The following is a 23058-nucleotide window of genomic DNA, read 5'->3' as shown; positions in this document are numbered from 1 at the left end:
ATTAAAGATAAATTGATCTTCATTTGTGAAAAAATTTTCAAAATTGTTAAATTGAAAAGAAAAATTTTCATTAATTAATAAGAAAATCGTACCAAAGGATAAAAATAATAATAAAAACAATAAAAAAATAGTAACAATAAAAATAAATATAATAACAATAATAAAAACAATAAAAAAAAATAGTAACAATAAAAATAATAATTATAATAACAATAAAAAAAACAAAAAAAATAAAAGAAAAAATTGGATCACTGCAAAAAATGTTACCGTTTATGAAAATAATTGAATTCTTGCGAAGAATTTTATTAAAATTTCTGAAATTAATAAATAAGAATAATTAATTTGTAAATTAGTTAATAATTGAATTTTTTTAAAGGTTGAATAACAATAAAAATAATAATTACAATAACAATAATAAAAAACAATGGGAAAAAAATAATAGAATAAAAATAATTACAATAAAAATACTAATTATAGTAATAATAATAGTAAAATAAATAAAAATAATGATAAAAATAAATAAACGTAAAAAAGTTAGAAATGAAAATTTTTTTATTGAAGCCAAAGGAAGATTAAAAAACAGAAAAAATACTAAATGAAGCAATAAAAAATGGAATGTGATGAAAAATATATAAAAAGACAATAGTCGTGCCGGTGACATTAAATACGAAGAAAAAAAGTATTATTATAGTTTCGTCTTATCAAAAAGCTTCTAAAACTTGGTCGTCCTATCGAATGTTGAGACGTGCACGTATATTATTGTCTATATATATATATACACACGTAAAATGTTGCGTTACACGTGGTAATTACAACGTCGACAAGAAAAATATTAACGTATTGGAAAAAAAGGGAAAAAAACGAATGTGAATAATCATTTGGACAGGTGAACTGCAGTCGTTATCCTCACAACACTTCGATTACTATAGTTTTCGGACGATAGTTTTCTTTTTTCTTTTCTTTTCCTCTCTTTTTTTTATTTTGAATATCATTTCATTTTTGAGCATCATCATCAACTTTGTCGACTTTTTATCGTCTTCACTCATTGTCTTCATCTTCGTTTGAAAATATTTTTCATCAGTTTCAAAACTTGTCTTCACCAGCGCGGTTCAATGGAAGGAAGAGAAAGACATTTTTTCTGAAGTGAAGGTAACGTTTGAATATTAGTTCAAAATTATTTGTTTATTAAACAGAGCGATAGGTAAATGTATATTTTTCAAATTTTATCATTTTTTGTTTGCATTTAATTTTTTTTCCATAATTTAAAAAAAATTATTTGAATATTTTTTCGGTTTTTCCTTTTTTTGGGAATTTTTTCAATTTTTAGATTTTTAATTTAAATATTTAAATAATTTAAATTAATTTAATTCAGTTGTTTTAATTTTTTAATTTTTGGTTACAGTATTTTTGTTTTTTTTCATTTTTGTTAATTTTTCCTTTTTCGTTTCGTAATTTTTTATTTATTTTAAATTTATAATTTCATAAGTTCATTTTTGTGATTCGATAATTTTGATTTGAGGCATTTCATAATCTTCGTTTTGTAATTAGAAACATAAGTTTGATTTTATAATTTCTTACTTTTAATTTTTAATTTAGAAGACGATAATTTTCAGATATATTTAAATAATTCTCCATGGTTTGTAATTAAACAATTTTCATTTTTATTTTATAATTTCGAATTCGATATAGGCTTCGTTTTATTTCCATAATTTATGATTCGACAATTTTAATTTACAATTTTCAATTCCCTAACTTTTTTAATTTCAATTTTCATTCCGTGAATTTTTCATTTTCAATTTTTAATTTTCAATTTAAATCCTTGAATTTTTTAATTAACAATTTTTAATTCCCTAACATTTTTAATTTTCAATTTTAATTCCTTGAATTATTCATGTTTCAATTCTCAATTTTCAATTTCCTAACTTTTTTAATTTTCAATTTTAAATCCCTGCATTTTTCAATTTTCAATTTTAATCTCTGAATTTCTTAATTTCAATTTTATTTTCAATTCTCTAACTTCTTTTATTTTTAATTTTCATTCCCTGAATTTTTCAATTTTTAATTTTCAATTTTAATCACTACATTTTTTAATTTACAATTTTCAATTCGCTAACTTTTTTAATTTTCAATTTTAATTCCCTGAATTTTTCAATTTTTAATTCACTAAAAGTTTTAATTTTCAGTTTTAATCCCTGAATTTTTTAATTTACAATTTTCAATTCTCTAACTTTTTAATTTTTAATTTTAATAAATGATAAGTCGAAATCTTCATTCGTAATTTTAATTTAAATTCCCTAAATTTTTTAACGTTCAATTTTAATTTCCTATTTTTTAATTTTCAATTCGCAATTCAACTATTTTCTAATTCGAAATTCGATAATTTTAATTTTATAATTACAAATTCGATTTTTTTAATCCAATAATTCTTCAATTAGAAAATTTGATTTACATTTTTCTCCTCTTTTCAATAATTTTCTTACAGATATTTTAATAACAATTTTTTTCTCCTTAGGAAATATAATTTTCCCAGAGTAATTGAAATTTTTTTTTTCTTCTAACAAAATTTTTTTTATTTGACAAACGAATTTATTTGTTATAGTGAAATTATTTTTTTTTTGGCATTTGCGAAACTCGTCGACTATTGACAATTATTCGAAGAAGAACATAAAGAAGACGAAGAAGAAGACAGAAGCATACAAAAAGGAACATTAATATTTTCGAATCGTTTTTCGAGTCCAGTTGTTTTGATTTTTCAAACTTTAATTCCGATTCATCGATCCCAACGATCAACAAACTTGATAATTAAAAGTTTGTTCGTTCGGCTCGAGTTATTGGTTTGAAGAAACGTTTACAAAACATTTACAAAAATTCGTCGCTATTTTACGCAGATAACAGCAAAAAGTTTTTACGACGAAAAATTTATTTCTTCTTTTGGTGAGTTTCAAAAAAAAATGTTCAATTAATTTAATTTTTTTAATTTAAATAGGTATTTAGATTCAAAATTTGTTAATTTAAATTTTTATCTTTAAAATTTATTAATTTAAATTGTTTAGATTTTCCTAATATTTTTGCATTTTTCAGTATTTTTTCTTTGTTTTACACTATTTTTTTATTATTTTCTTTTACATTAACATTAAAAATTGTCCAACTATAAATTATTTTTTTCAACAATATTCTTTTCAGTAGAATATAAAAAAGAGGATAAAAAACAATTTTATATTGCTTCAACAAGATAAGGAATTTATTTATGTCTATATTTCTAGACTTAAAAGTCTTTTTCAAGTAACAGAAACTTATTTACTCTTTTTTTTATCAGCAACTCCAGTATTAACAATTATAATAATTATTATTTTTCTATTCTTATCGTTTTGAATTTTTTTCAGTTGCCAAAATTCGTCGATAAAATGCAGCGATGTCATTTAATTCTTGATCTGTCGGTGAGAAAGCCGAGAAAGTTCTCAAACGAGCTTTCGATATTTCTAAATCCTAAAAAGAAAACATTGAATATTTTCTTTCAATTTAAACAAATTTCCTGAAAACAATTTCAAATAAATAATGTAATTTAATAATTTTATGTTTAAAAATATGTTTAAAAATTGAATAAATCTTTAGTTTAAAAAAAGGTTTAAAAATTTAATAGATTTTTAGTTTAAAAAAATGTTTCAAAATTGAATAAATTTTTAGTTTAAAAAAAAGAGAATTTAATAAATTTTTAGTTTAAAAGAAAGAAAAGAGAATTTATTTTATCTAACCTGGAAAACTCGAATTATTTAGATTACCTTTAGCATTTGTCGATTTCTTGATAAAGAAGCTTCTCTATTTAAATGTAAATGAGTCATTGAATCGTAGTTTCCTAAAGTCACTGTTGAATATAATTCGTGCCTCATGTTTTCACTGAAACGAAAAAAAAAATTAAAAATTATTTCTTATTCTTGAAAATTTTAATTTCTCTCTGGAAAAAATGAATTATTCATAAAAATTCTAATTTAATGTAATTAATTTTTTTCCTCTCGAAATTTCGAACACCAAATATGATTTTTTCAATTTCATTAACAAGAGAAATATTTAAACTTGTAAATAGTAAAAAATTAATTTTAATATCTACTATTTGGTTTTCTACCAAATTTATTAGTGAAAAAATTACATAATTTTAATTAACAAAAGAAAATTATTTCTTTTAGTAAATTATCTGTTTAATTCTTTTTTTCCTCTTTAGCTAAAAATTTTTTTTTATTTCAAAAACTATACACGTAGAAATATATTTTTTATTACGATTTTAATTTAGAAAAAATCTGTGTTTTTATTTCTATTTTAATTTTTAAAAAACTGTGTTTTTATTTCTATTTTAATTTATAAAAAAAACTGCCTTTTTATTTCTATTTTAATTTATAAAAAACTGTGTTTTTTATTTCTATTTTAAATTGTAAAAAACTGCGTTTTTACTTCTATTTTAAAAAACGATAAAAAAACTGTATTTTTATTTTCGAATTTAATAAAGAGACAATAAAAAATAAAAACTCACCATTCGTGCAATTTTTTGTCCAATTCTTGTTCCTGGTCCAAATACTTATTTAAAATTTCGCTCACGCAAGAAGAATGACGACGAGGCATAATAGAGAATAATTTTGTTTTGATTTCAACTTCGGAAAAGTCACTTAGGAAACGTTATCGATTATTTCCCGTGGAGAGAGATAGAGAAAAAGAGAGAAAAAGAAATAGAAAAATTTCCCTTTTTTGTATAAAAGTATCAAAAAGTTATTAATACCATTTTTTAAAAATAAAATTATTATTAGTTAAAAATAAAAATATTGTTTAAAAAAATAATTTATTTAAAAATTTTTTTTTCGTATATCCGCTTTTTTCAAGGTGAAATAAGAAAATCGTGCTGGAGAATTAATTCTTTCTAACATTTTTCTCCTTGCTAGTTTTTTTTTAAATAAATAGATAAAATACTCGACCTTTAACTTAAACAAAATTTATTTAACAAACAGATATTTTTGTACAATTTTGTAATTAAAAAAAATTCATTTTCTAATTCTCCATTATTTTTTTTATTTTTTTCCCCGAAGATCAGTTTATAAAATTATTGAATAAAAAATAATAATAATATATAAACTGAACTTTAGGGGGAATTATTTTTATTTAAATCCTAATTGTCGGAGATTTGCGATTTTGGCTGAAAAAAATATTTATTTTCGTTAAAAAAAATTATTATTATTATTAAATTATTGAATTATAATTATTAAAAAATTATTTATTAAATATGAAAGAAGTTATTTATTTACTTTTTAGAGAATTTTTTCGACTTACCATTATATAAATATGACTTGGTAAAGATCTTTCTAAAACTTCGGCTAATTTGTTTTTGCTCAATTTATGTTCATCTTCTGTTGAAAATAAATAATAAATTGAAAAATTTACACAGAAAATAAAGAGAAAATAAGTTAAAAAAAAGTTTTAAAAATTAAATTTGTTTATAAATCAGAGAATAAAAAACTCACCGGTAGAAACGGCGAGTGTTAAATTTGGAAGTGCAACAAATCCAGCGACGAGAGGTCGTAAAATCCACTCGACTTTTCTTTCGCTCTCGGGAAGAATGTAAATATCAATCTGTTAACAATAAAGCGATAATTATTATAATTTTGTCAAAAAATAAAAATAATTCACAACATTTTTGTTAACAATAAACCGAAAATTATTATAATTTTGTCAAAAAATAAAAACAATTCTCACAAAATTTTTTGTTAACAATAAAGCGAAGATTATTATAATTTTGTCAAAAAATGAAAATAATTCACAAAATTTTTGTTGAAAAGAAATTAGTTTACAAAAAAATTGTCAGAAAAAAGAAATTAGTTTACAAAAAAAATTGCCAGAAAAAAGAAAACAAAAAATTCTATACTTTCGGTGAAGATATTATGAACTTTCGTTTTAAAATGAAAATTGTCAGAAAAAAAGGGAAAATAATTGGACCTCTTTATTTCCGGCGAACATAAAGGCGTCACTCGCTTCCATTGTCATGTGAAGTGTTATCAAAAAATCAGAATGATTTCGAATGTAATAAGTAATGCAGAGAGGTGTTCGCACAGTGCCAAAAGCTGGAAGTTTCGCTTCAACTCCAATCACAGAATCTTCCACCCAAAGTGGAGTTAAGGTCACGCTATTGCTTGTTTCCAGCGAATCTTCTCGATTCGCCCTAAAACCAAAAACATGAAAAAAAATTTAAATTATCGCCAATTTAAATTTAATTTTCGAAAATATTTTTCTACTATCATTATTTTTAATAATAAGTAAATTAAAAAATAAATTTTTGATAATAGTAATAATAATAACTATTATTAATTAATATAATATTTTACAATAATTATTACTTTTTTATTCTATTTATTTATTAACAAAAACGAATTCGAGAAAAGAAATATTTTATCCTTCGAAAGGTAAAAAATTTAATTTGTTCTCGGTTGGAAAGATTAAAAATTCATGAATATTTTTTTTATTATTTTTTTTAAGTTTATTTTTTATTTGCAAATATTTATCAATTTACGTTTCTCTTAAATTTTACTTTTCTTTGAAACTATAAAGATTTTTTATTTCCTATTTTTTATCTCCCTTTTTGTTGGGTAACTAAGATTAAAATTTAACATTCACTAAAATATGGAAATTTTCCTTTCACCTTATTTTTATTTTTGCTTTTGTTTCTCTTCAAAATTTTCAAATTTATTTTTCTTTTAATTTTTTAATTTATATTTACGATTTAAAAAAATTTATTTATTTTAATTTCAAAAATTCCTTATTAAAAAGAAAGATTTCTACGAAATATAAAATTCTGCATTCTTATATAGAAAAATGTAATTTTATACAGGAAGAAAAATGGTTAAAAAATAATTTGTAGAAGATAAAAAGACAAAATACCGTTTCCATCTCACGGTGTAGACTCCAGTACTTGTCGGTTGTTCGCTACCAATTTTCGGAAAAACCGAATAAACATCCGTTCCAGATTCTCCTTCTTTGAGAATAATTCCAGATAAAATACATTCTTTATTTTCTTCTTCTTCTTCTTCATTTTCCATTTGAATTGAATCGCCCTGAAGTAAAAATAATTCAATTTATAAAATAATTCCCAATATTCTCTACTATTTTTACTATTTTCGACTATTATTTTAAAATAAATTTAAATTTGAATATTTTCTTTATAATGAATTATTACTGAATATGAATGAACAGCAAACAAACCAATTCAATGGATGTGCCTAGAATTTTGATGGGCCATGGCGATGTACAATTAATGTGTGGCATGATGAAGAATGGCTCATTAATAAAACCCTTTGTCAATGGTTCATAAAGCATTGTATAAAATTGTGTTGTAATTTCAAATGGTTTCACAACACCAACATTTATTGTTAATTGCTCTGAACTTTTATTCTGCTCATTCATTATGTAATCTAAATTTATCATAAAACTTCTCATTCCAATTTTATGTGCACGAAAATAGAAAATTCTCTCGAAACTTTTATTTTCCATTAAATTCACTTCCACTGATAGATTCGATTCCTTTTCCTTTGCATTTAAACTCAATTCAGCTGCAACAAAAAAACAGACATTAGAAATTTAAACTTTTAATTTTACCTTTTAAAATTATTATAAACTAGTAAATTCCATTTCTTATTATTTTATAAATTAAAAATTTTATACTTTCAAGAATAAACATCAATTTTTGAATGATTAGAGATTTAAAATTTAAAGAATTCAATTACTAAGTACATAATATTAAATATTCTTGTTTATTTTTATTCAAAAATTTTTCGCAAGAATTTCATTATTCTCAAAAATAATAAAATATTTCACAAGAATTCAATCATTTTCAATACAATTTTAATAAAATTTCTCTAAAGAATCGAATTATTTTTTAAAATATTAATTAAATTCGATTATTTTCAAGAATTTTAATATAAGTACAATTATTTTAAACAATATTTATGAAATACTTTTTGAAAAATCATAATTTTCATAATTTTTAATAAAACTACCTAATGACTTTTAAGAATTTAAATAATCTATTTATTCAAATGATTCTGTTAATTAAATTATAGAAGAAGACGGAACGTACTCAATTGCTCGTTATTCCCAGGATTTAAAAGATGCATTTTTAAAAAACTTTTCGATATACTCTCGGCGGTGGTGACGGAAATTTTTATTGGAAACCATTCGCCGAGTAGTGCTGGCTCTTCCGATTCGACGTTTAAAATAATTTTCGCATCCTTGTGCTTTATTTGCGCTGTCGTTAAATTCCTCACTCTGTCAAATTCGTTACTTCTGCAAAGAAAAAAAAACGTTAACTTTAAACTAATTAATTTAATTAAATTGACATTAATTTAAAAAATAAAGAAAGAAATGTCAAATTCGTTACTTCGTCAACATTAAACTAATTAATTTAATTAAATTGAAATTAATTTAAAAAAATAAACAAAGAAATGTTAATTTTGTTGTATAGATGAATAGATGAAAAATTACCGAAGTTGTTGAATTTCGGGATACAATCGATCGACAGTGTTGTCACTTCCGTTGGGCGAGAATCGCATAATGACGCAACAATTATTCTCCCGTCCCAAATAGAAGGAAACTGCGCTAATTTGAATTTCATTTCCATTGCATTCGACCTGAAATTGACAGTTGAATTTTTTCGTCTCGCCCTCGTGAAAAGTGAAATCGTCAGCGCTTCCGTTTATCGGGATTTCCAAATTGTAACCAGGATTGTTTATTGTTACCGTGATTTTCGAAAATTCAATATTCTCTCTGCACGAGTTCCTGAAAATTCGAAAAGAACTTTAAGAATCTAAATTATTCGATTTAAATTAATATTAAGTTACTTTTAAATTAATTGTTAATTTAATTAATAGTTTAATTAATTTCACTTAGTTCAGATTATCGTAATTTAATTAACAGTTTAATTAATTTAACTTGATTTAGTTTAACGTAATTTAATTAGTATTATTTTTTGAACTTAATACCGATAATTTTTTTATAGGAAAGAAGAAAAATACCTGACGAGAACTTCAATGGTGACAGTCGAATTAACAGTGTACTTTGGTTCAGTGAATCTCGTTTTAATTTCAATAAACGACAATGTTGTGTTGTCGTCGATTGTAAATAAAATTGGCTCCGGTCGGGAAAGTTCCGCGCTCCATTTTTGAATTACATTTTTGTCACTCTCCGGCAAATCTGCCTCTGGATTCGGAGGTTTCCTCTGTAGAAAATATTTGATAGTCAAAAGAAAAATATAAGTAAATAAAAAGTAAAATAAGAAAAAGAAATTAAGAAAATGAATTTACAATCAGAAAATTAGAAGAAGAAATTAAGAAAATAAAGAGCAAAATGAACGTACAATCAGAAAATTAGAAAAAAGAAAAGAATAATTAATTAAAATTAATGACAACAAACCTGGAGAATATTGAAAATATTTGCATGAATTGAGGAACGATGTTCATCGGAAAACAATGTCGTCGGTCCAATTGCTTCGAGGGCCAGCGCAAGATAATCCTGAACGCTCACTGACAAATAAGCAGCGCGTAGAGCAGTCTTTAAAATATTCGTATGTAAAAGCGGCCAGCGCTCACTTCGATATTCCCATAACATATGAATCAACAATCTGAAAAATTTCCTTTTTTTAATTACAAAATTTCACACCTGAATTATTAATTATATTTCTTTTTCTACTCACGTTAAAACTTTTCCATAATCTTTTGCGTTAAAATACTCCTCCGCCATTTGTATAACTAGAAATAAGAATAAAATAGATTTTTCCTCTTTTTTAAAAAAGTAGAAATAAATTAGAAACAAGAAAAATTACCAAGTACTCGGCGCATTCGCGGACATCGATAGATTTTAAATTGTGAAATTGCATTTCCTAAGAGGCCTATAATTATCATCTGAAAAATAGAATTTTTTAAATTATTTCTATATTCTATTTATTTTAATTTATTCTTTTTCCTTTTTTATTTTATTCTCTACATAAATTTACTTTTTACAGTTCTTTTTCTATTATTTATTATTAATATTTTTCTTTTGACTGTCAACTATTTATTTTGCTTTTCTAATTTAAATGCAATGTTTGTACTCACAGAATGATTAACAGTGGTTTTCTCTCTAAATTGAAGAGCCTGAATTGCCGCAGATTCGCCCATTGTATCCGCTGGTTCGGCGCTCAGTTTCCCCGGTCGCCACGGCCTTTGTCCGTAAAATTCCAATTTCTCCTCGTCGGCCAACGGATCCGGCTCTGGATACGATTCCACACTCTAAAACCGAGTCAAATTTGCTATCAATATTTCCACAATCAGATATTATTTTACTATTTCTTTTTAGATTTTTTTTAGATATTTCAAGAAAAATATTTGATTCTTTTCGTATATTTTAGATTTACAATATTTTTTTAGTATTTAATATTTTAGATTTTTAAAATTGACGTACAGAGCAAATTTCCTTTGAAGCCGCTTGCCTTTCGCTCGCGTATTTTGCCGCCAGTTGGAAATAATAGCCAGGATGCTGTGTCTGAACAGCTGGAAGTCCCTGTCGAATCGCGTCGTCGAATAATTCGGCGAACGTTGAATATTGACTCGACATCCATGCGTGATGCTCGAATATTAATTCCGGCGGTCCCGGTCTTATTTTAAATCTGCAAAATTAAATTCTCTCCTTCAATGAAAATATCAATTTCCTTAAAAAACGTTTATTACGAAATAAATTACTAATCATTTTATTTATATAATTACGAAATTAAAAAAAATTTTTAACAAAAAGCAAGTATTATATTTGGAAATAATAAATAAAGAAAAATAAAAAAAAACAAATATAATACCTAATTAATATAGAAAATAAAAATTAATTCTTAATTCTTAACTTTTAATTTTTAAATTGAATATTGAATAAGTTCTAGTAACGAAATAAATTTGTACCAGTAAAAAATTTTCACTGATGGAAGAAAAAGAATTCGTACCTTTCAGTGTGACTCTTAAACTGTGAAATCGCATCTTTCGGAAGATTTAGTGAAAACATTAATTTACAGAGTTTATAGTTTAAAAAACTGGCTATTGTTTTGATTTCCAATGAGTTCGTGTCGACCATTCGTATGTCGAGTAAATTATTGTAAGCCTGCTGATAGTGTCTGAAAAATAATTTAATTATTAAAATAATTATTACGATTATTCAAATCTAGTCGAAATTAAACACAATAAAAGCAAAATAACCTTATTTGAACCTTTTTATAATAATTTTTATTATAATAATAATTATTTTACTATAATTATTATAATAATAGTTTTTATAATAAAAATGATCGAAAAAATGATTAAAATAAATAATTATTATTAAAATAGAAAAGAATTTACTTTTGAGCTGTATGATGTTCGTGTTTGAGTTCATTAAAAAAGCCCATTTTGAACTGATGTCGAACAAATAAATATTGATGAGTCGTTTTATTCAATTGATCGCGATGTCCTTTCACGTTACGATATTCGAGATGATAAAATCCTTGCGCTAAATCGTTAAAAGCTCCTTCCAATCTAGAAAAAAGGGTGGAAATAATCAAATAAATTTTCTGTTAATTTAAAAAATAAAACGAAGAAAAATTGAAAAACTTTGTCTTCTTTTTATTTAATTTTCTCTAACCTGGTGATGTATCCTATAAGATGATCGCCGAGAGGAAGAATGTACAGTGATTTTGCAGGAATATCGCAGGCGGTATAAAGTGCGGTCGCTCTTTCCGTTGCGAGAACGTCCTCCGTTCCCGGAGGCGCAGCGTGTCTTTGAATCAAAACAATTGCGTACTTTGTGTTCCTCTCTCCTAAAACGCCTCTAAATTTAATTGAAAGAAAGACAAATATTAGAATTTCTATAATAAAATTTACAATATTTTCTAACATTTAAAGACAAATCTAATTTTTATTTTCTCTTTAGTATTAATTTTTCTAATTTAAAAATATATTCTTAAAATCATTTAATTCTTAGCAAGATTTTTATTAAAATTATTAAAAATAATTGACTTTCGGAAAAGAATTTTTTTTCAATATTCTTGAAAGTAGTGGAGAAAATTTTAAAATTTTTAAATTTTATGTAGAATTCAATTATTTTCAATAAATGTGAATAAAATTCTTTGCAAAAAGTCAATTTATTAATAATAAAAATCTTTGTAAAAAAAATGCAATTATTTTAATATAAATAATAAAATTATTATCAGGATTTCATTTATTTTAATAGATTTCTTCGAAAAATTTCAATTATTTTTACAAATCTTGTAAAAATTCTCCGAGAAAATTCAATTATTTTAAAAATTAATTGAATTTTTCACAGGAGTTCAATTCTTTAAAAAACTTTTAATAAAACTCTCAGTAAGAATTCAATTATTTTCGAAACTTTTAATAAGATTCTTCGCATTAAATACAATTATTTTCAAAAGTTTTAATAAAATTCTTTTCAGAAATTCAATTATTTATAAAAACTAATAAAATTCATCACAGGAATTCAATTATTTTCAATTAATTCAATTTTATTCAAAACTTTTAATTAAATTCTTCGCAGAAATTCAATTATTTTTGAAAATTAATAAAATTTATCACAGGAGTTCAATTATTTTCAAAAAATTTATTTTTTTAAAACTTTTTTTTAAATTCTTCGAAAGAATTCAATAATATCAATAAATACTAAAATTTATACAGGAATTCTTGTAAAATATTTATAAAAAAGTTTGAAAATAATTGAATTGCTTTCAAGGATTTTATCAATATTTTTTTTAATAATAGAATTCTTTCGAGAAAATTAAATTTAAATATTATTGGAAATAATTTAATTCTTGGCAAGATTTATATTGAAATTCTTTAAAATAATTGAATTAATTGAAAAAACTTTTATCTGAATTTTCGAAAGTAATTGAATTAATTTTTTGAAGGAAATTTATTAAAGATTTAAAAATAATAATTTTTTTAAAAAGAATTTCATCAAAATTGTTGAAAATAAACGAATTTATATTAAGATTGTTGAAAGTAATTGAAGTTAATTAATATTTTGAAAAATAATTGTATTCTTTCGAGAAATTTTATTAAAATTCTATTGAAAATGATTGTATTCTTGTGAAGTATTTTATTATTTTTGAGAATAATGAAATTCTTGGGAAAAATGTTATTAAAATTTTTTGATAATAATAATAAATGAGAATATTAAATATTATGTACTTAATAAGTAAATTCTTTAATTTTTGAATTTGGAATAATTCAAAAATTGATATTTTTTCTTGAAAATATAAAATTTTTCAATTTATAATATAATAAAATGGAATATCGCTTTTCGGGCGCATATCATTTGCTGGTTAATTAGTAATTATTTAATTAGAAATTTACCTTAGAGAACGAACTCTAGAGACACATTCCATTGTTTTTTCGTTCCACATCGGATCTGTCCAATCAAGATCATAGAAAACGACAACAAGAGCTGGAATTTCATTTAAATATTTATTCATCCAGTTTCTCTTTAAAATTCCCTTCGGTATGTACCATTCGTAAGAATTTCTCTGTGGACAAATTTTTTCAAAAAACATTGAATTAAAACTAAAAAGTGTAAAAGTAAAGAAATAAAATGTAAAATTTGCAAAGTAATAAACTTGAAATACCTTTGGTTTCTCAGTTGGAAATTCAAGATTGCCAGTTAATAATTTATACTGAATTGCAGCACTATCGGGACGACGATTATTGATAAATGCATCCCAAATCGATTTGTGAATTGTATTTGACATATTTAAACCCGTAATGGCAACAAAGGCCAAGGGTTTAGCTGTCAATTCAGCTGGCAATTCAAACATTTTCTATTCGCAGAAAAATGGAAAACAATAATAATATTGAGCTTATTATACGAAAAATTGAAAATTTAGTTCATTCAGTTCATTCATTTTCGGGAAAAGTTTATTTTAAGGTTATGTTAATAAACAATATCTAATTTGAAAAATACGTATGCAATAAATCGATAACAATAATATTGACAGGTTGAAGAATTTATAAAAGAATATATTGTTGCTACTAAAATAAAAAGATCTGTCATTTATTTTCTCTTTACAATTGTAACTTACTTCTGTCATAGACATATTTAAATAGTTTAAATACAATTATTTACTAACTTAGTATTTAAAACTGGTAAATATTTTTAAAACCAGTATAAGAGAAATGAAAAAGTATTAAAAAACGAAAAAATACGTCATAAATATTAAATATAAATATCAAAAGAGTGAAAGAAGAATTTAACTTACCAAAAAACAATTTTTTTTATAAATATACAACTAATCTCTTAATTCACGATACAAAAACATAAAATTTACATAATATTTATTATTTTATTTACATATTTTCCCCATTGTTTATAATAATAATTTTTCTATGTAATAATAAAAGAGAAAAAAAATATTCATTTCTTAAAACATTCATAAGGTTAGAAAATCTGTCACTGTCAAAAGAAAACTGTCAATTGGACGATTGCACATCGCATATGTAAATGGGAACGGGAGGATAATGGACTGAAATGTCAAAATTGAACCGGAAGTTAAAGTGTTGTTTACAATTGTAACGGATTATTTACAAAAAATTAGTGCGCGTCGCAACGTCATTTTATTATTTCTCCTGAATTTTTAATATTACTGCCATCATTGTCATATTTTTTGGTCAATAAATCGAAAGCTAAGTTATGGCGGAATTTAAAACACCGAAGAAATTTCGAACACCGGAAAAAGCTTTACCTCCAATTAGAATTCCTCCATCGCCTTATTTGCAAGAGTTAGGTTATGGTTGCGGTATGTCATTGTTTACTGAAAATTATTTGAAAATTAAACATTATATTTAAAAGAAATTCAACAAAGAAATAGGGTTGAAAATTTGTGTTTGGTTTTTTTTTATTATTGACGTTCAAGTGTCTAAATATTTATTTACATGTTTGTTTGTTTACGTTTCTTTTTGCTCTTTTTTAAGGCGTGAAAGTTTTCACATTGGAGAGATCACCAAAAGTTGGATGCATTCGATCGCCTTGGGCAGTGAAGAAGAGAAATAAAGTTGTCAAAGATCCAAAATATAATGAACGAATAAGGGACGAGGCGACGATACTTCGTAAATTGAATCATCCAAATATTATTGGTTTTCGTGGATTTACGAAAGAAGCCAGTGGAGAGCCATGTTTGGTTATGGAGAAACTCGACTCTTCTCTTGGTAAGAAAAAAAACAAATAATGAAAAAGTAAAAATATTTAGAAAAAATAAAAAAAAAATAATTAGAAACAAAGCAAAACAAATAAATAAAATAATTAAAAACAAAGCAAAACGAATAATAAAATAATAGATACAAAGAAAGAATATTAAAGAGTGGAAAAAAATTAGAAACAAAGAAGAGCAAATAAAAAATTATATAAAGAAAGAATATCAAAAAGTAAAAATAAATGAAAAATATTAAAAAGTAAAAAAATAATGCTACGACAGATAATCATAATTTTTGAAAATAATTAAATTCTTTCATGCAATTCAATTTAAATTGTTTTGAAAATAATTGAATTCGTGCAAAGAATTTTATTTATAAAAATAATTGAATTGTTTCGAAGAATTTATTAAGATTTTAAAAAATAATTGAATTTATTTGAAACGTATTAAATTTTTTTTTAAATTGAATTCTCCAGAGGAATTTAATTAAAATTGTTTTTAAAATAATTGAATTCCTGCAAAGAATTTTACTGTTTAGAAATGTTTAGAAAAATAATTGAATTGTTTCGTAGGATTTATTAAGAATTTTAGAAAATAATTGAATTCTTTTGAAAAATTATTTTTCAGGCGACATGATTGAGGAAAGAGATGGCGAACTATTTAGTGCGAAAGACATTTTGAAAATTGGCTTCGAAGTTGCTAAAGGCCTCGAGTATTTACATCACACTGCTTTTATTTTACATGGCGATATTAAAAGTTACAACGTTCTTGTTTCCTTTGATTACAAAACAGTGAAATTGTGCGATTTTGGCGTTTCTCTTTGCCTCACTGAATCGTTGGAAATGGATAAGAAAAAGCAAGGAGACGCCACTTATATTGGCACTGAATGTTGGAATGCGCCCGAAATTCTTTCCGGTAATTTTTTTTTACATTTTTTTCTCTTTTTATTTACTATTTTGAAGGAAAAATGTTTAATTTTTGCATTTCTTTAAAAGGTGAAGGACCGGTGACAAATAAAGCGGACATGTGGTCCTATGGACTTGTTCTTTACGAAATGATGGCTCTTTCTCCGCCACATGTCGATTCTTGCAGCACAATGTCGGACGTAATGAAGGAAATAATGGCCGATGAAAATTGCGACGAAAATGATGATTTAAATTCAATGGACGTGAGTTATTCTTCGGAGCTCGATACGACAATTTCTGGACCAGGTAGAAAATTTGTTTTCTTCTATTTTGCATTAAATTCATTTCTTTAATTACCTTTTTTTGTTTATAAAAACAATTTTTCAATGCTTTATTAATAAATTTTGTTTTTTCTCTCTTTTTTTTTAAGGAACTCGTCCACTTTTGCCGGCATTCTTTCCAAGCGAGGGTTACGATCAGGTTTTGGAAATATTCTCCGTTTGCACTGAGGATGAATATAAAAAACGACCAAGCGCCAAGGGTGTTGTGCGCTTCTACAAGACAATAATTTTCCCACAGAAAAAAACTTAGTATATTTGCTAATTTTTTTTCCATAAATTCTTTATTTTCTTTAAAAGTAAACAGCAATAAAAATTAGAATAATGATTATCGTCACGAGGATGCAAGCAATTTTGATTTTCCTCTGGAAGCAAAAAGAAAAGGAGTTGAGGAGAGAAATTATAAATATTGAAATGCGAATATGCAATTGCCAAAAAAGAAGAGAAAAATATATTAAAAAAAGAAGAAGAGAAGAAGTAAATTTAAAAAAAGAGAAAACAAAGAAAGAAAAAAAAATTGAAATAAAGGAGAGAAGAGAAAAATAAATTAAAATGATGAAGAAAGAGAAGGAAAATTTTAAGAAAAACAATTCAAAGTGGAAAGGAAAGAAAGGTGAGGAATGAGAAAAAAAATTTCTATTAAATTTGTACCTTTCGGAGTTTTGCGCTCTTTTTCTTAGCCTCTTTAAGATCTTGACCGCCACTGTCAATATTGTCCATCGTTTTTCCAGCGAAAAATTCCACACTGTTTATTTGTTCTCCCTAAAAATTCAAAGACACTTTACTTCATTAATTATTATTTTTTACTATTTTATATTGTTCTAATTTTATTTTCTTTTGTTTTAATTCTATTTTCTTTACTTGCTACTATTTCAATGTTTTCATTTTTATTATTTAATTTTACTATTTTTAAAAATTTTCCAATTTCCACCTGCTCTTGAATTAAAAAAGCAACATCGACAAACATGTCACGAATTTCGGTTATAGATTTTTCCAATTTTTTCACTTCCTTGTGCCTCGTTTCCATATCAGACAATTGTTGCTTCGTTATTTGAATATCAACTAAAATCTATAAGAGAAAAATTCTTTATTATTTTCTACGTCAAATATATATTTCTTTTTATATATAAAAATATAAATATTACCAATTACTAACGTTATCAACAAAAAGACTCGTTTCTTGCGCGTCCATTAATTCTTCGAATTCTTCGCTCGATATTTGCCTTCGAACTGAAATATTTTTTTAAAATTATGTTCCAAATTTTTAGATATTATTTTATTATTTTTATTAATATCAATTAATTTTTATTTTTTTACATTAAATATATTTTTTTTTTAATTTATTTTTTAAGTAAGTTTTTTCTTTGTCTTTTTTGTCACCTACTTAAGAGTCTTTGTTGCTGTAATAATGCTGTGCATTTTTCGTGGTATTTAATTAAAGTCTCGTTGTAATCTTGTATAATATCTGAATAAAGTTTCAGCATTGTGGTATATTGGAGAATTTTTATTCTTTTATGAGCTGGACCATCGGCTGCACTTTCAATTGTGAGTTCGTCGACTTTTATCGTCTGCTTTCCCATTTCTGATAAAAAGGCAACAAAAAAATTGTTTGAATATTTTTGTACAACAATTATAATTAAATTCTTGTTTATTATTATTCAAGAATTTTAATAAAATTTGAAAGAATTTCATTGTTCTCAGAAATAAAATTCTTTATAAGAATTCAATCATTTTAAATACAATTTTAATCAAATTTCTCAAAAAAGTACAATTATTTTTTAAAATATTATTTAAATTCAATTATTTTCAAGAATTTTAATAAAATTTCAATTATTTTCAAAAATTGGGAAATTTCTTAATTTTAATTTTCTAAATGGAAAATAAATAAAAAAATTTCCATTTTTTTGTTTTTAAGGGGATCCCACTTATCGACATTGCAGATCTAAAATGATTAAAAATCTGCAACGACCGTTTCTTGGAAAATATAAGATATTATTACCTATAAATTTGGAAAACTCATTTTTTATCATGAATACACAGGATGAGTATTTTATTTGTTGTAATTATTTAAAAAAAATTATTGTTAGAAAGTTAAATATGGGCAGTTTCCCTGTAACACATCTTTGACTACTAGCTCAAACTGCAACGACCATTTCTCGAAAACAACGAAACAAAATAATTTTTCTATTTGGGAAATTTAATTTTGTAGGAAAATACGGAGGATGAGACTCATTTGCCATTCAGGAATAAATAAAAACTTTATTCTTTGTAAAGTGTATATGTGACAGCTGTTCGGTGGGACTTGATATTTAATTTACTAGCATTAACTTTTCTTTAACAATTTGAACAAAATAAATCTCTCTCATTGTGTGTCTTTCATCACTAATGAATTTTTTCTCGAAAAGAAAACATTATATTTTATTGTTGCTAATTTAAAGCTAAAAATAATCAAAATTGGTTAGTTTTGGAACCTTTGGCGCCATCTCTTGGTTCTATGAACTACTAAAAGCTGTCACATGTGTTCTTCTTGTTGTAAATTGCTATACAAAACAGTTTACATAAATTAAAGTTTTTTATTGTTGTTTTCATATGTAATGAATCTTATTATGTGTATTTTTTATTAAAATTAAGTTTGCTAAATGGAAAAATTATTTTGTTTTGTTGTTTTCAAGAAAAGGTCGTTGCAGTTTGGGCTCTTGGAAACTGACCATATTTAATTTTCTAACAATATATTTTTTTTAATAATTACAACAAATAAAATACTCATCCTATGTATTTATAATAAAAAATGACTTTCACAAATTTATAGGTCATAATTCCTTATATTTTTCAAGAAACGGTCGTTGCAGATTTTTAACCATTTTTGATCTGCATTATCGGTATGTGGGATCCCCTTAAATTCAAATTTTTACGCCATAATGAACACTTCCGGTTCACGTTCCCTTTTTTCCTTTTCTGATTCTGCGCAGTTGTTGACGGCGCGATTTTCCTCTCGTTTTCGCGCCATTGTCATTATTATCATCTCGCCGCAATCATGATTAATAAATTATCGCCCACTTGAAAAGTGATATATAAAAAATAGTGTATAAAATTGTGTTCTAAACAAATAGTAAATATGGAACGATTTAAAATATTCGAAAAATTCGAATTAAATAGTTTGAAGTCCGAGTGGATAAATTCGATATGGGACGGAGAGTTTTTGACGTTCGTTGATCCTCCCCCGGAGTATTTATCATTAATTAAATCGGAAAATTTAGAACAATTATTAATGACGACGTGTACAATAATAAAATCATGGATCATGGAAAACAGCGATGAAGTGCAAGTGAAATGGCAAACGTTAAATTCGATCGGAATCAATGTTCGTGCTCTGCTTGCATTTTTAGGTTATATTATGAAAAGTGGTCAGAAAATAGGCGCCGATGAAGATTCCCGACAATGTTGCCTCAGGGCGTGTAGTTTATATTTAATGCTGCTTGCCGTTCCTGGAAGTACTGTTTATCAAGTGTTTCATCCTCATTTATATCACAGGTAATCGAAGTATATCATTTTTAGGTTATGTTCTTCGTTTGTTTTGATTTTGTTACCGCGCTTATTGAATAAAGAACCGAATATTTTAAAGATCGATGTAAAAAATCAAAAACAAATAATCTATATTGTTTGCTTTTTTGTTTCATGACTTTTTCAATAATTTTCCTTTTTAAATGTTTTCAATTTTAAAATTAATTTACTAAAAATGCTAAAAATCATTGAATTCTTGCAAAGTATTTATCAAAAGATTTAAAAATAATTGAATTCATTTCAAGAAGTTTATCAATATTTTTTTCAGTAATTGAAATCTTTCGAGAAAATGTAATTAAAATTGTATTGACAATAATTTTATTCTTGGCAAGATTTTTATTAAAATTCTTTAAAATAATTGAGTTGTTTTGAAGAATATATTTCAATTTTCTTGAAAAAAATGAAGTTTTTTTTTAATAGTTTTTACTAAAATTTTTGTAAGTAATTGAATTTTATGAAGAATTCAATTATTTTCAATAATTGTAAGAAAATTATTTGCAAAAAATCAATTTATAAATAATAAAAATCTTCCTAAAAAAATTTAATTATTTTTATATATTTTTATATAAACAATAAAATTCTTATGAGGATTTCACATATTTTCAATACAATTTTAATTGATTTCTTCGAAAATTTCAATTAATTTTAAAAATCTTATAAAAATTCTCCGAGAAAATTCAATTATTTAAAAAAATAATTGAATTTTTCAAAGGAGTTCAATTATATTAAAAAATGTTTAATAAAATTCTCAAGAATTCAATTATTTTTAAAATTTTGCAAAAATTTAATTATTGTTTTAAATTTTACAAAAATTCAATTATTTTTTTAAATTTTGCAAAAATTCAATTATTTGTAATAATAATAAATGTTTTCGCAAGGATTCAATTATTTGAAAAACTGTGAATAAAATTCTAATCAAGATTTCAATTAATTTCAGAAACAATTAAATTTTTAATGAACTAAAAAAATATAGAATCTAATCTTGTGAAATTAATACATTTTTTTTGTTTCAGAGCAATAGAATCTTTTAAACTGGTAAATCTACTGGCACCACCTCCTAAAAAAGTGAATAAAACCCCCGAATTCGAAGAATTGTACGAAAACGAAGAGGAAACTGTGGAAAGTCTCGCACACTCGGAGCAAGTGACTTTGACAAAATCATTAAATTGTATAATGTTTGATTTAATAACAATGATGAGGACTTTTTACATGAAGGACAAACCGGACACGTTGAATATCACCATTCAATCGCTGATCGATTGCTTAAAACTTGAAACGAGTGTCAATCCTTTCCAAACGCCGAAGAAAATAAAAAAAGACGCAACACTCTCGACATTGTCCTACAATGCCTATATTGCTCTACAAGAATTGTGCGATCCAAATCATGGAGCTGTTGACTTAACAATACAACTCGTTGCTAAATATTTTCTACCGATTCTCCTCTCGTCGTACACGGAATTGCAGCAAAAGTCACTGGTAATAATGCAGGAGACGATAATTAATTTCTTGAAAAATCTACTCATTTCGAAGAGAAACGAGGCTGAGAATGGGATTTTGATTCTTACGCAGCAATTGATGATTAATTGTCCGGAACGTTTGGAGGCGAGACAGAAACAGGCGAATGTTGTTGCTAAATTGATAAATATTACGTTTGATAATCTCTATTTGAAGATTATTGAGAATTTGATTTTATTCTCGTTTCATAATAAAGTTATGTGTCGAATATTCGCTATGGAAATTATTTCGAAATGTATTGTTGATCAAAATGATGCCGAGCGGGGAAAAGTGAAACGAATTCTTATCACGGCGACATTGGGGCGTTGCATCGATTCATCAAGTTTGGTAAGAATTCAACTATTTTAATAAATATTCAAATTTTAAATTCTTTACAGAAATTCAATTATTTTCCAACATTTTTTTTTTTAAATTCTCGTCAACATTTTAATTATCTTTATAAAAAGTAAAATTCTTCGACAAAATTCAATTATATTCAGAAATTTTTGTAAAATTCAATTATTTTTAAAAGTTTATAAAAATTCATTGCAAAATTTCAATTATTTTCAAAAAATTTCTTTATTCAATGATTTTCCATATTCTACTGTATTAATAAAATTTTACAAAAGAATTCAATTATTTAAAAACAATTTCGACAAAGTTCTACACAAATATTCAATTATTTTCTAAAATAATAAAAATTTCACAGGAATTCAATTATTAGAAATAGAATTTGCATAAATTTAAAAAAAAACCAAATACAATTATTTTCATAAATAATAAAACTCATTGAAGAATTTCAATTATTTTTAATACAATTTTAATCAAATTCCTTGAAAAATGTTCGAAAAATGAAAAAAATTCTTAAAAATTTTATTAAAATTCGAATTTTTTCCGGATTTTTAGAAAAATTCTTATTTAATTTTCTAGATTTTTAAACTAAAATTATACTCAAAACTTTAATAATCTCTCAAATCATTTAAATATAATAGAATTATTTTAAAAAATTAATAAAATTCTTCGTCAAAATTCAATTATTTTCAAATATTTTGTTAAAATTCTTGTCAAAATTTCAATTATTTTTATAAATAATAAAACTCATCGAAAAATTTCAATTATCTTTGATTTCAATTGAATTCCTTGAAAAATGTAATTATTCTTAAAAATTCAATTAAAATACATCAAAAGAATTCAATTATTTTGATAAATAACAAAATTCTTCCGAAAAATTCAATTATTTTTAGAAATTTTAAAAGAATTCTTTGCAAAATTCAATTATTTTCAAAATTAATATAATTTTTCGCAGAAATTCAATTATTTAAAAAAATTTTAATAAATTTCTTCTCATGAATTCAATTATTTTCACAAATAATAAAATTTTTCACTGGACTTCAATTATTTTCAAAATTTTTTTTATAATTCTTGTCAAAATTTCAATTATTTTCAAAAATAATAAAACTCATCGCAGAATTTCAATTATTTTTAATAGAATTTCAATTAAATTCTTCGAAAAAAGCAATTACAGTAGAACCTTGGTTATCCGAGC

General features: G+C 24.2%; 5 protein-coding genes across 6 annotated transcripts in view; 2 read left to right on the top strand and 3 right to left on the bottom strand.

Annotated features, from left to right (window-relative positions):
* Window positions 1–3094: 3094 nt before the first annotated feature.
* LOC122504950 lies at window positions 3095–4751 on the bottom strand. 2 transcript variants are annotated; one of them, XM_043616319.1, is made up of 3 exons: window positions 4523–4733; window positions 3780–3894; window positions 3095–3486 (listed from the first exon to the last, which is right to left on the bottom strand). In XM_043616319.1, the coding sequence occupies exons 1-3, from the start codon at window positions 4609–4611 to the stop codon at window positions 3361–3363; spliced, it is 330 nt and encodes a 109-aa protein (XP_043472254.1). In that variant the 5' UTR covers window positions 4612–4733; the 3' UTR covers window positions 3095–3360. The 2 variants fall into 2 exon arrangements, with proteins under 2 accessions (XP_043472254.1, XP_043472255.1); XM_043616320.1 differs by having other exon boundaries at window positions 3383–3532; window positions 4523–4751.
* A 311-nt stretch (window positions 4752–5062) lies between these two features.
* LOC122504943 (trafficking protein particle complex subunit 11) lies at window positions 5063–14481 on the bottom strand. Its single transcript, XM_043616308.1, has 20 exons — window positions 14285–14481; window positions 13655–13846; window positions 13386–13555; window positions 11662–11847; window positions 11382–11555; window positions 10991–11158; window positions 10465–10669; window positions 10119–10292; window positions 9848–9926; window positions 9719–9773; window positions 9439–9646; window positions 9042–9244; window positions 8512–8805; window positions 8108–8313; window positions 7234–7580; window positions 6913–7085; window positions 5974–6196; window positions 5502–5610; window positions 5311–5387; window positions 5063–5176 (listed from the first exon to the last, which is right to left on the bottom strand). Exons 2-20 carry the CDS (start codon window positions 13841–13843, stop codon window positions 5150–5152), a joined length of 3267 nt encoding a protein of 1088 aa, XP_043472243.1. The 5' UTR covers window positions 13844–13846; window positions 14285–14481; the 3' UTR covers window positions 5063–5149.
* A 104-nt stretch (window positions 14482–14585) lies between these two features.
* LOC122504947 (lymphokine-activated killer T-cell-originated protein kinase) lies at window positions 14586–16886 on the top strand. Its single transcript, XM_043616315.1, has 5 exons — window positions 14586–14821; window positions 14997–15230; window positions 15842–16129; window positions 16210–16425; window positions 16550–16886. Exons 1-5 carry the CDS (start codon window positions 14716–14718, stop codon window positions 16708–16710), a joined length of 1005 nt encoding a protein of 334 aa, XP_043472250.1. The 5' UTR covers window positions 14586–14715; the 3' UTR covers window positions 16711–16886.
* Window positions 16887–16963: 77 nt separating this feature from the next.
* The window catches only part of LOC122504949 (syntaxin-1A-like), a 15728-nt gene continuing 9633 nt past the window's right edge, over window positions 16964–23058 (bottom strand). The window contains exons 5-8 of the mRNA XM_043616318.1: window positions 17842–18039; window positions 17614–17687; window positions 17389–17526; window positions 16964–17219 (exon numbers count right to left, since the gene is read on the bottom strand). Coding sequence (XP_043472253.1) covers window positions 17097–17219; window positions 17389–17526; window positions 17614–17687; window positions 17842–18039 — 533 coding nt within the window. The 3' untranslated portion in view covers window positions 16964–17096. The remainder of the gene's footprint in view (window positions 17220–17388; window positions 17527–17613; window positions 17688–17841; window positions 18040–23058) is intronic.
* Window positions 19465–23058, top strand: part of LOC122504942 (condensin-2 complex subunit D3-like) — a 15175-nt gene continuing 11581 nt past the window's right edge. The window contains exons 1-2 of the mRNA XM_043616307.1: window positions 19465–19988; window positions 21032–21860. Of these exons, the coding sequence (XP_043472242.1) occupies window positions 19573–19988; window positions 21032–21860 (1245 nt within the window). The 5' untranslated portion in view covers window positions 19465–19572. The remainder of the gene's footprint in view (window positions 19989–21031; window positions 21861–23058) is intronic.

Source organism: Leptopilina heterotoma, unplaced genomic scaffold (assembly GCF_015476425.1).
Source record: "Leptopilina heterotoma isolate Lh14 unplaced genomic scaffold, ASM1547642v1 Lhet_325, whole genome shotgun sequence".
NCBI classification, from domain to species: domain Eukaryota; kingdom Metazoa; phylum Arthropoda; class Insecta; order Hymenoptera; family Figitidae; genus Leptopilina; species Leptopilina heterotoma.
This window is presented reverse-complemented; position numbering and strand designations above follow the sequence as displayed.

What these genes read in the sequence shown, in the direction of transcription:
- LOC122504950 (XM_043616319.1), bottom strand. Translation starts at nt 4,611, where the DNA reads ATGCCTCGTCGTCATTCTTCTTGCGTGAGCGAAATTTTAAATAAGTAT. An exon ending in GACAAAAAATTGCACGAATG is followed by an intron (nt 3,895 to 4,522) that starts GTGAGTTTTTAT and finishes TTTTCGTTTCAG; the next exon opens with TGAAAACATGAGGCACGAAT. An exon ending in GAAATCGACAAATGCTAAAG is followed by an intron (nt 3,487 to 3,779) that starts GTAATCTAAATA and finishes TTTTCTTTTTAG; the next exon opens with GATTTAGAAATATCGAAAGC.
- LOC122504943 (XM_043616308.1), bottom strand. Translation starts at nt 13,843, where the DNA reads ATGTTTGAATTGCCAGCTGAATTGACAGCTAAACCCTTGGCCTTTGTT. An exon ending in ATATTTTCAATATTCTCCAG is followed by an intron (nt 9,245 to 9,438) that starts GTTTGTTGTCAT and finishes TATTTTCTACAG; the next exon opens with AGGAAACCTCCGAATCCAGA. An exon ending in CAAGTCATATTTATATAATG is followed by an intron (nt 5,177 to 5,310) that starts GTAAGTCGAAAA and finishes TATTTTTTTCAG; the next exon opens with CCAAAATCGCAAATCTCCGA.
- LOC122504947 (XM_043616315.1), top strand. Translation starts at nt 14,716, where the DNA reads ATGGCGGAATTTAAAACACCGAAGAAATTTCGAACACCGGAAAAAGCT. An exon ending in GAAACTCGACTCTTCTCTTG is followed by an intron (nt 15,231 to 15,841) that starts GTAAGAAAAAAA and finishes ATTATTTTTCAG; the next exon opens with GCGACATGATTGAGGAAAGA. An exon ending in TACGACAATTTCTGGACCAG is followed by an intron (nt 16,426 to 16,549) that starts GTAGAAAATTTG and finishes TTTTTTTTTAAG; the next exon opens with GAACTCGTCCACTTTTGCCG.